The sequence below is a fragment of the Anomaloglossus baeobatrachus genome, chromosome 6 (assembly GCF_048569485.1).
Source record: "Anomaloglossus baeobatrachus isolate aAnoBae1 chromosome 6, aAnoBae1.hap1, whole genome shotgun sequence".
Classification (NCBI taxonomy): Eukaryota; Metazoa; Chordata; class Amphibia; order Anura; family Aromobatidae; genus Anomaloglossus; species Anomaloglossus baeobatrachus.
In genome coordinates, this window is record NC_134358.1 from 363,302,360 (window position 1) to 363,314,974 (window position 12,615).

Sequence of the window (12,615 nt, forward strand, 5' to 3'; positions counted from 1 at the left end):
TAGAAGAGAACAGCCCACCGAGGGGGATAAAAGGCCACTGCCAAGGCTCAGAGATCCCACGGGCCAGCGTCTGCGGGCAAAGGCTCCTTAGGCCATATCCAGCCGGGAGCGGACTCCTGAAGTTGCAAGCACAGGCAGTCCACCATTTCACAAAGGTGCAGGAGAAAGACAGAGACCACCAGCCAGGTGGGGGACCAGAACGCATGCACAAACACACACACATATTATGCTCACCTTACCTTCTGTTCCATCACCGGCCTCATGGTTCTTGTAGTTCGCAGGTACAGGGTGTGTATCGGGTAAGCATCGCGACAATGGAGGAACTTCCGCTGTCAGTCGCTACTCAAAGGCAGCGCGCTGGCCAATCAGAGGCAAGCAGCTCCTGCCTTTGACATCGGCGCTCTGGCAGCGGAAGCTCCGGCAACGGTTGGGATTGTTACCCGATTCACATCCTGTATCAGCGAACTACAGGAACCAGGAGGCCGGCAATGGAACGGAAGGTAAGGTGAGCATAATATGTGTGTATGCGTGTGTTTGTGTGTGTTCATGGGCGTACCCAGGATCAAAACTAGGGGGGGGGAGCCATGGTCGTTCAGGTTGTAAAATATTTGAACGGAAAAGGTGAATGAAATGAAAATTTTAAGAGAATTAAATGTAATTATAGCTCCATTAATGACTCTGCGCCCCTCCCCCCCCACAGACACACACAATACAATGCACCCCCCATCAACCCCTACACACACACACACACAATACAATGCACTCCCCATCATCCCCTACACACATACACACAATACAATGCACCCCCCATCACCCCCTACACACACACACACAATACAATGCACCCCCATTACTCCCTCCCCACACACAATACAATGCACCCTCCATTACCCCTCCCCACACACAATACAATGCACCCTACATTACCCCTCCCCAGACATAATACATTGAAACCACCCATCACCCCCTACACACACAAATTATACCACCCCATCACTACACACTCCTGCCTCCCCCCTCCCTCGGAATAAAGTGCTCCCCCTTTGCCTATCACAAAGCTGTGTTTCTTCACAAATGTTCCCCGTTATGTGTGCTGAGACCCTCCCCACTCAACCCCATTAATTAAACCTGTCTCTTCGGCTCCTCCATGGAGCGCTTACCGCTTCCTGATGTCTCCTGTGTGGCGCTCGCAGCACTGTAATGACGTCAGCATGGTGCTGATCTCATCACGTTGCTGCACGTCGGGGGTGGGACACAGTCCCGGCACGCTGTTCAAATGTATTTACGCCTGAAAGATGCAAATACATTTGAATAGGAAGGAGGAAGCTGCGGTCACCGGCACCGGCCACTGCTGTGCTCCTCAGCAGTGTGTGCATACCGGGCACACTATCACACAGCAGAGTCGGCACAGCGCGCTACCTCCTGCTCCTGCTACAGCTAGTGTGTCGAGCATGCACACACTGCTGAGGAGCGCAGCGGTGGCTGCAGATACAGCAGCCCACTACAGGCACCGGCCCACTACTGCTTCTAGGGGGGGCAGCTGCCCCCCCCTGCCCCTCGCTGGGTACGCCCATGTGTGTGTTTATGCGTGTTTGTGCGTGTGTGGAATGGCACAATAGGGGACCAGGCTGGGACATTGAACAAGTTGTGGAATGCATTGTCTGAGCTTCCATTATTTCCTATGGGAAATCTTGCTTTGCTAGACGAGTAACTTGGTTTACAAGCACACTCCCAGAACAGATTGTTCTCGTAAACCAAGGTTCCACTGTATTTCTGAAGAAAATAACTGATCACCAGTGTATAATTCATTTCCAGGTTAATCTGCATGTGCCTTTATCTTGATTTTTGGCTCACTGGATTATCAGAAAACATATATTATTTTTATTGTCATATTAAACCCTTAAGGATGAAGCCAATTTTGTACTTAATGCCCAGGCCAGATTTTACTATTCTGACCAGTGTAACTTTATGAGGTTATAACTCTGGAACGCTTCAACTGATCCAGGTGATTCTGAGATTGTTTTTTTGTGACATATTGTACTTCATGATAGTTATAAATTTAGGACGATATTTTCATTTGTGAAAAAATTAGAAATTTGACGAAAATTTTGAAAATTTTGCAATATTCAAACTTTTAAATTTTATGCCCTAAATCAGAGAGTTACAGTATGTGACACAAAATAGTTACTAAATTACAGTTCCCACATGTCTACTGTACATCAGCGCAATTTCTGAAACAAATTTTTTGGGGGTTAGGAAGTTAGAAGATGTCATGTAAAACTCTTTAAGGGTCCTTACCCCCCTCCTCCCCACCATCAGATCAGCCACAGATCGTCATGACAATTATCTAATCGACCTGAAAGTTTTGGAATTTATGACTCGGGTGTGTTCTGTTGGAGGGAAAAAAAAACTATCAAAACAGTTTTTAGGCGCTACGTTAATGCTAGAAAAATGAAAAGCATATCGCTGGTATTGCGACAAATGGGTATTGGCCAATAAAATCATGCAAGATGCATTGTGTTTGGTATCTATGCAAATGTAAAATCGAGAGATAAAATATGACACTAATATCTTTCACCTGTGTGGCCCAGGGGCAAAGATATGTGAAAGCTAGAATTAAAGAACTTTGTGACAATCTTGGCACAGCCCACAAAAGATATCACAAAATGAGGTCACAGAGAGGGGACCTCATTATGCCTGAGGGCATAAGAACGATTAGTACTGGAGGGCATCAGTAAGTGGTGATGCTGACTGGTTCAACCATCTTTTTCTCTTGGAGACCTTCCCTCCCTAAATTCGGACGTCACATCTATGGCACGAGTTTAGTAAGTTTCATGTTTATCCCTTTTATTTTTATGTAACTGTCTATGCTGTATTTGTATTGTTCCATTTTGTAAATTCTTGTATATTTTTTTAAACACTGCCTATTTTCGGATTAAAGATATAAAATTTAATAGGTCGTTTCCTCCTGTTCTATATATGAACCCAAAACCGTCCAAAAAGTCTTCTGCTGTCTGAAACGGGTCCCCAGTTATCCCTAAAGTTGGGTGGTGGCAGCGTAATTATTCTTGCATAGAATTATTGGAGTGCTATCATTAAGGGTACCGAGGTATATATATTCCATTAGCGGGAATCGGTGATATATACATTTACCCTTGCTGTGAGACCTCCAATATTTGGCATTATTAGCTCAGCAGCCTCATTTTATTCATTGTCCTGCAATACCAAAAGTGGCCTGCTGACAAGAGGGGCGCTAGAGAGTAGTCGTGTTCCTGACAAATTGGTGGCAGTGGTGGGATATCTGAGTGACTCCCCCGACTGTTCCTGACAGAAGGGTTCAAAGTTCATCAGCAATTTCCCATTTTTTCAGCAAAATTTACAAAAACATTTTTTTAGGGACCACATCACATTTGAAGTGACTTTGAGAGGCCTAGGTGACAGAAAATACTAAAAACTGCACCCCTCAAAGTACTCAAACCACGTTCAAGAAGTTTAGTAACCCTTTATGTGCCTCACCAGAACTAAAGCAATGTGGAATGAAAAAAAAAATATATATATATTTTACCTAAAACTTTTGCTCTTGCGCCAATTTATTCACCTTTTGAAGAAGTAACACAACAAAGTGGATCTCAAAATTTGTTACCCAATTTCTTCTGAGCGCGCTGATACCCCACATGTGGTCAGAAACCTCTGTTTGGACAAATGGGAGGGCTAGGAACAGAAGGAGCAATATTGAATATTGAATTTTGGAAAGCAAATTTGGCTAAAAATATTGCGGACACCATGCTGAATTTGTAGGGCCCCTAAGGTACCTAAACAGCAAAACCCTCCCACAAGTGACCCTATTTTGGAAACTAGACCCCTCAAGGAATTTATTTAGATGTTTGGTGAGAACTTTGAACCCCCGGGGTCTTCACAGAATTTTATAACATTGAGCTGTGAAAATAAAAAAAAAAAATTTACCACAAAATTGTTACTTCAACCAAGTAGTTTTTTTTTTACAAGGGTATTAGGAAAAATTGTACCAAAAAATGTATTATCTAATTTCTCCTGAGCATGCCAATACCTCATATGTGCTGGAAATCAACTGTTTGGGTGCACGGCAAGGCTCGGAAGGGAAGGAGTGCCATTTGACCGCAAAATTGGCTGAAATCATTAGCGGACGCCATGTCGCGTTTGGAGAGCTCCTGAGGTGCCTAAACAGTGGAGCTCCCCCACAAGTGACCCCATTCTGGAAACTAGAACCCTCAACGATTTTATTCAGTGGTATAGTGAGCATTTTGAACCCACAGGTACTTCACAGATTTTGATAACCTTAAGCCAGCTTTACACCTTACAATTAGGTGTGCAATCTCGTATGCGATGTGACACGCCCAGGTTGCATATGGGATCTTATGAGATTGCACGTAGGTCGTTCATTTGCTGTCACACGTGCGTTAGTAGTCTATGTTAAATTGATCAATTTTGTGTGCGATCCGTTAGATCATGTGTTCTGTGACGTATGCATTGGGCACCCTTTTTTTTTTTTTTATTTATTGACTTGCCAAGCGTGTGTAATGTGTAGGGATGCGTTTTTACTATGTCATCTGCCATTCAGCTCTGCTACATGGCCGCTAACAGCAGACACAGAAAGCCATGTAGCAGAGCTGAATAGCAGATGACAGCAGACACAGGCAGAGCCGCACGATCAGAATGAACTCGGGTTAACTTCACCCGACTTCATTGTCATACTGCGGCTCTGTCTGTGTTGCATCCTGATTAGCGGTCACCCGTGAAGGACTCACCGGTGACCACTAAACTCCTGAGTAACTGAATTGAGCAGCCCTCTCTCATATACTCACCGATCCCTGATCACCGGCGCGGCGCTGTACGGCTTTCTCACTGCTCCGCTGTATCCAGTGACAGCGGGTAAGCTCAGTGACAGCTCAGCTGATCGCGCGGCTGTCTTCATTTGCTGTGTGAAGCTGACAGGAGCGGCAGTGTGTGCTGCAGCTCCGGTCACCTCCATGCAGCAGAGCTGGAAGCGACGCTGGAGCATACTGGATTACGCCGGACATGGAGGGCTTTTTCGGGCTTATTAAAGTGGTGAACCAGGGTATATGTTTGTGTTTTTTATTTCTAATAAAGGATTTTTTCGGGTGTGTGTGTTTATTTACTGTCACTTACAGATTAATCATGGAAGGCATCTCGGGGAGACACCTGACATGATTAATCTAGGACTTATTGGCAGCTATGGGCTGCCAATAACTCCTTATTACCCTGATTTGCCAACGCACCAGGGCAAATCGGGAAGAGCCGGGTAGAGTCCCAGAACTGTCGCATATAATGTATGTGGCAATTCTGGGCGGCTGCTGACTGATATTGTTATGCTGGGGGGCTCCCCATAACGTGGATATCCCCATCCTGAGAATACCAGCCTTCAGCCGTATGGCTTTATCTGGCTGGTTTTAAAATTGGGGGGACCGCACACCGGGTTTTTTAATTATTTAATTATTTATTTCACTGCACAGTATAGACACGCCCACCGGCTGCTGTGATTGGGTGCAGTGAGACACCTGTCACTCAGCGTGGGGGCGTGTCTCACTGCAACCAATCATAGGCGCCGGTGGGTGGGGAAAGCAGGGAATACGAGATTGTTTAATGAGCGGCCGGCTGTTTCAAAATAGTAAAAGCCGCCGGATCAGTGAGAAAGACGTGCAGTGCCCCGCCGGTGATCGGGGATCGGTGAGTATGAGAGAGGGGGTAAGAGGGATAGCCTGACATGGACAGAGAGAGAGAGAGGGACAGAGATAGTGACCGACTGACAGAGATTAGTGAATGACAGACATTGTGAGGTGCTTCAGAACACAGCTTTTCAGCTGTGCTCTGAAGCGGACCTTTTTTAAGCTGCGGTGCAGAGCGCACACCTGAGCACATAGCCTCAGACATCACAATCGTATGAGGGATGTCACACGTTTCAATTGACTAGGTTCATATAACAAAACGTCCAATGTATGAGGAATAAACGACGTGTATGCGATCACTGTATTTTCGTTCAATCTTGATTGCACGTAGGTGTCACACGCAAATACGTCACGAACAATGCAGGATGTGCGTCACTTACAACTTGACCCCGACGACGGATTGAAAGATTTATTGAAGCGTGTAAAGCAGGCATTAGGTCTTCATATTGAAAATTTTCATTTGTTTCACAAAAATCATGATTCAACAACAAATTTCTCACTTTTTTCAAGAGGAAACACCAAAAAGTGGACCCCAGAGTTTGTTATGCAATTTCTTGGAATGGAAGGAGCACCATTTGAATTTTGGAAAAGCTGAAATAGATTGCGGGCACCATGTTGCATTTACAGGACCCCTAAGGAATCTATACAGCAGAAACCCCCACAAGTGACCCCAATTTTGAAACTAGACCCCCTCAAGGGTTTTATTCAAGTGTATAGTGAGCATTTTGGATCCTAGGGGCAAAAGTGTTGCTCTAGTAGCAAATTTCTCACTTTTAGGCTATGTGCCCACGATCCGGCGACACTGAGTCTGCGGAGATGTGAGTGAACGCAGCTGCCCGTGACCACAATCCAGGTTCGGGCCGCTGCGGACTTTAGCTCTACTCTATCTGCGGAGAACTCTTGTCTCCGTAGCATAAATTGACATGCTACAGCGCCAGATGTCAGTTTATGCTGTGGAGAAAATACAAATAAGGAATTTAGTTTAGCTCACCACTCCGAAGCAGGTATCTCAAACTTCTGGTCCGGTGCACGGAACAAGTGGTTTGGCTTCCACAGCTGAATAATCAGTCACATCAAGAGGAGGAGGGGAGGAGAGAAGATCCAGCACCGACGTAATAAAAAAATTCTTTATTCAAAATTCATAAAAAAGGTAATTCCAACCAAGTGCAGAATATATTTATGCTTGACGCATTTCGGAGAAAGTAGACTCCTTATTCATAAGCAACATAATCAGAATGAGTAGCCAAGGTGATATATATACCTATACGCCCCTCATCTGAGCCGGATCTACATACAGAACCAACAAAATAGTGCTCACTTTATATATAAAAGAGATAATACATTCAAAAATATTTCAAATACAGAAATATAAAATCAAATCTTAGATAAAACCACATTTTCATTTTAATATATATACACATTGAATCAAAGCAGTGATTTAGTTCTCCTAAATAGCGTGCGTTCAGCTTAGGGATCCAATATGCTTCCCTTGAAAGAGGTTTCTACCAATCTCCTTCTCTAAAATGTCTATTAACCCTCTCAATACCCTGAAAATTGCAGAGAAATCACATCTCCCCCATAAACCTCCCTGAAATCTTCAAACAGGCCTAAGATTTTACGGTCTTGTTTAGAGATCAGATGTGACTGCCTATATATATATATATATTCACCAAATCTTTTCTTTAATATACTTCATACAGTGCAACCTATATAATATACATGACAGCTCAAATTGTCATATAAACCGCATGGTCAGTACTGTAATAGTTCTGTGTTTTTGAATCACATTTTTTTACCTCTATTATCATAGAATTAGTTACCCCTTAAAATAAAGCGGCAAATAAACGTATTCTATTTGACCACATCTGAACATGCCTTAATAGCACAATCCTGGGGTGGTTTTTTTTTATATAGATCAAAGAAGGGGGGCTGATGGGGAGACATCAATGTTTTCATGTCATACTTTTTACCTCTATTATCATAGAATTGATTACCCCTTAAAACAAATCGGCAAATGCTGCATTTTGTTTGGCCACATCTCAACATGCCCTTATAGCACAACCATGTTTTTTTCTTTTTAAATCAAGAAATGTTGATGGGGAGATGTGATCTCCAATACTTTTTCAACGATATATTATCTCTTTTATATATAAAGTGAGCACTATTTTGTTGGTTCTGTATGTAGATCCGGCTCAGATGAGGGGCGTATATATATCACCTTGACTACTCATTCTGATTATGTTGCTTATGAATAAGGAGTCTACTTTCTCCGAAACGCGTCAAACACTTGGATGGAATTACCTTTTTTATGAATTTTGAATAAAGAATTTTTTTTATTACGTTGGTGCTGGATCTTCTCTCCTCCCCTCCTCCTCTTGATGTGGAGAAAATAAGCACAGTGAGCAGGAGATTTCTAAAAATCCTTCCACTGCGCCTCTACTGTACAATGCAGCGTTATGGATGCAGCAAAAACACAGCGTCCAAAACGGTTGAATCGCAGGGCACGCACCCTTAAAAGCTAGGATGGATGGATGGATTGACAGACAGACAGATGTCAAACACATATATAATGTCCCACCCCCCTGCATATTCTAAGCTGGCACCCTTTATTGACTTTCATGTGGCACTAAAGGGTGCCTAGCCTTGGATTTAGCCAAAATATAAATAATTAAAACAAAAAAAAAAAAAGTGGGGTCCTCCCCATTTTTGATAGCCAGCTAGGGTAAAGCAGACGGCTGCAGCCTGCAAACCACAACTGTCAGCTTTACTTTAGCTGGTGATCTAATTTGGAAGGCACCCCAGGCTCTTTTTTATAATTATTTCATTATTATTAATTATATTATTAATACATAATAATAAAAAAAACACGTGGGGTCCCTCCCAAATTGGATTACCAGGTAAGGTAAAGCGGGCAGCTGTGGTCTGGTATTCTCAGGGTGGAAAGGTCCATAGTTATTGGCCCTTCCCAGACTAAAACTAGCAGGCCGCAGCCGCCCCAGAAGTGGCGCATCCATTAGATGCGCCAATCCTGGCGCTTTCCCCGGCTCATACCGCTGCCCTGGTGCGGTGGAAAATGGGGTAATACATGGGGTTGATACCAGCTGTGTAATGTCACCTGGCATCAAGCCCTGGGGTTAGTGGTGTCATGGTGTCTATCAGATACCCGACATCACAACTCAGTCAGTAATAAAAATAAATAGACAACAAACAAAAGTTTTATTTAAAAAAACACTCTCTAACACATTCCCTCTTTTACCAATGTATTGAAAAGAAAAAACAAATCTGGTCCGCTGTAATCCATTTTGGAGGTCCCACGATGACTCTGTGCTCCAGGATATGGGGGTACACTCAGGGAACCAATCCACCATTCTCTGGAAATATAGACCCTCCATGTGAGGAAATGTGAGTGTTCCCCAGGTCCACAGCAAGCCAGTGTGAGCCTGCAGTAAGCTGTGCACTTGTATGCAGAGAGCCGGCTGATAGCCGCTCTGCGCATGCGACTAGCATTTCTGCTAAAGACAAGGAGAAGGAGGGGTGTGGGGGCAGAAGGTAACAGGGTAGACCAGAGCAGGATCGGGGGGTGACAGCCTGACAGGGGGTGACCTGGGAGGACCTTTCTGTGCCATCTGCCATGTCAGATGGCACAGAAATCAAAGAAGAAGGATGAATGCGGCGGGACACCACTCGTGCGGCGGCGGCTGGGGGACATGGATGTGAGGAGACTTTAGCCACACCGGGGACCCAGGGAGGACATTCATCTTCCATCTGACATGTTTGATCATGCCAGATGGGAGATGAATAAATTTTTTTACCGGCGCTGCATTAACTTTCACGTTGTCGCTGTTACACGGTTTGTAACACCATTCACATGATCGGGGACCGGAAAAACTGACCCTGATCGTGATCTCCAGGGTCTCAGCTACCCCCGGTAGCTGAAATCCTGGAAATTTTTCGACGCTGGGGGGGCACTATACACTTTTTCCTGAGTGCCGTGAAAAAGCGGCGCAAAGGAATAAGTATCGGATGCTCCGGAGGGAGGGCTCTGGAAAACTGGAGGGGACTCTGGGGGACCAGAGAGAGCTCCGGTGTACTGGGGGAGGGCTCAGGGGGAGGACATTTTTCTCCGATCTTAAATGTTTGATCATTTCACATCAGAGGGAAATTAATGCAGAGGCGGCTGCAGTTTTCGGCGTGCTCCAGCGTCATCTTGGATGTTCCAGAGGGGGGTGGGGGAGGGGTGGATTTCTCCGGTACCGGGGGCCTTGGGGGCACAAGGGACTTACTATATTGTTTTAATTATAAGACGCACTTTTCCTCCCAAAAATTTGGGAGGAAAATGAGGGGTGCATCTTAAAATCCGAATATAGCTTACTGTGGGATGGTGGAGAGGGGTCACTGGAGGCAGGACAATACTGTGCTGCTCTGTGCGCTGCCCGGAGCGGCTCTGTGCAGTGGCTGACAAGGCTTTGTGCAGCGGCCAGCGCAGATCTGTGGGGCGGCTGGCGTGGCTCTGTCCATCGTCCGGCGCTGCCCGGTGAGGTTCTGTGCGGCAACTGACGCTGCCCGGCAGGGCTCTGAGCGGCCGCTCGCTGCTGCCCGGAAAGGCTCTGTGCGGTGGCCTGTGCTGCTGTGTGCTGGTGCTCAAGATATCAGTGGTAAGTTCTTCAAATAATGGCGCCCAGAGTCGGCGCATGCGCAGATTGAGCTCTCGGCTCAAGCTCCCATCTGCGCAAGCACCGACTGTAGCCACCATTTCACCTCTGGCATCTTCAGAATAACCAGTGCCCGCAGCGCCGCCTGCCTCAGCACAGCCGGTCACCCCAGCACACAGCAGCGCAACAGCACACAGCAGTGCAACAGCACACAGCAGCACCGGCAACCCCAGAACAGCTCCGCAGTGAGCATCTGGGCCTCCCTCCGCACTGCCCATAGCATGGACCTGCTCCACCACCGCCTCCTGTGACCCCCGCTCCACCACTGCTGCTGCCCCGGATTATAAAACGGACCCCAGATTTTTAATTTTTTACTTTTTGGGGTGCGTCTTATAATCCAGTGTGTCTTATAAAACGAAAGATACGGTATATTTCTTCCTCATCTGACATGTTTGATCATGTCAGATGAGAAAGAAATCAGTTTTACCTGCCATTTCTTTTTTTTAATGTGATCGGCAGTATACGGTGTATACTGGCGATCACATTATAGGGGTCCAAAAAACACCCAGATTCATAATCTGGGGGGGTCTCAGCTACCTCTTGTAGCTGAAACCCCCAAGATTTTCCATCGCTGGCGGGCACTACAGGCTTTTTTTGGCAAACCGTCTCAAAGCATCAGAACAGAATAAGTACCCTGTAATGCCGACGTTTTGAGACGTTAGGCCGTCATTATGGGGTTAAAACCTATAAAGCCATACTGGTAGTTTTAGTGATAAAATCGTCCTGATAAATTCCCTTTAAACCTCCAGCCATCTCTAGAGCTTGTTTTTCCAGAGATGCTAAATGCAGACAATATCTTCATACAGAATAGCTTGATGAGCTGTGCTGAGCACATAGGAGAAAGCTAAGCTGATTTACACATATCATTTGTTAGCAAATTACTTTTCCAAATTCCTACAATGCATGCATTTTTTTATCTTTAGAGTATGTGGTGACTGTACACATTAGACACTGCATTAATTACTTACCCGGACTGTGATGGTTCACGTTGTCCCTCTTTATTTATGGTAACTGGTGCCATACTAAAACCTAGGAGGAAAGAATAATATATATTAGGTAAAATGATAGTTTTCTAATGCAGCACATTTATTTTATATTAATATGTGCATATGTACAAGTAGTGTGATAGTATACTCAAATACCGAAGCTTTCTCCAGTACTCAGCACAGCTCTCCTCCTCTTCTCAGAGATGTCACCGCTCTTCAGACTCTACAAGTCACAGTGCTCTGTATGTGACCCGGAAGTGGCTTTTATAATGTTAGGCTATGACCGCACTTTGCGTTGTGCTACTTGCAGTTCAGAATGCACGTTTTTGCCTTAATTGATTTAGTCAAAGTTGCCTTTTCCAGAAATTTAGCGCTAAAAACGCATGCGTGTTTACCGCGTTTTAGATGCGTTTTCAGCGCTTTTTACATGCTTTTTCACCTGCGTTTTGACAAATGCGTTTTGAACATCAAGACACTGGTAAATAAAGATTAAATAGTCAATCAGAATGCAAAAAGAGGAAAAAAAACAAAACAATTTTTGAATTAATAAAGAAAATAATTATATTTCATGAAAATATAGCGGTTATAATATTTATTGCTAAAATAGCAATAAAATCATAATTTTCACTAATTTAATTGTCGGACTATGTGTGTGTGTGTAAAGGGACATATTATTTCATTATTTTAATGTGTGAAAAGCATGCATTTTTGAAGTAAAAAACGCAGTGTTTCTGCACCTATAAAGCATGTGAAACGCTGGGATTTTGATGTTTGTTTCTTTTTGACACTTCTCATTGACTTCAATGTTAGCAAAACGCTGCAGAAATGGCAAAAACAATTGACATGCTGCTTCTTTGAACGCATGGTTTTTGCCACAAATTATGCAAATTAAACGCAGCGTTTTAAAACGCAAAGTGCAGTCAGGAAATCCCCATTTTCCATAGACTTTGCTGGAAAATCAAAACGCATGCCTTTTGGCATGAAAACGCTGCAGTTCAAAACGGACCTAAAAAGCAGCTGAAACGCAGGTGGAAACGAAAAGTGCGGTCATACCCTAAGTCTATAAACCATCAGAATGAGACTTGGAATGAGGATCCATAGACTTACAGTAAATTCTAAAAGAGACTTATGGCTCACATAAAGCTTAGAGTGATCCAGATCAGAGATGAGTGAACCTGACATTTGGTGTTAGGT

At 44.4% G+C, this 12,615-nt stretch overlaps 1 protein-coding gene across 3 annotated transcripts in view; it reads right to left on the bottom strand.

Annotated features, from left to right (window-relative positions):
- UPP1 (uridine phosphorylase 1) overlaps positions 1-12,615 on the bottom strand; it is a 178,422-nt gene that overhangs the window by 140,060 nt on the left and 25,747 nt on the right. For 2 of the 3 annotated variants that reach the window (XM_075316557.1, XM_075316560.1), the window contains exon 2: positions 11,404-11,464. In XM_075316557.1, the coding sequence (XP_075172672.1) occupies positions 11,404-11,456 (53 nt within the window). In that variant the 5' untranslated portion in view covers positions 11,457-11,464. Of the gene's footprint in view, positions 1-11,403; positions 11,465-12,615 lie in introns of those variants that run through there. The other variant, XM_075316558.1, reaches the window with a different exon arrangement.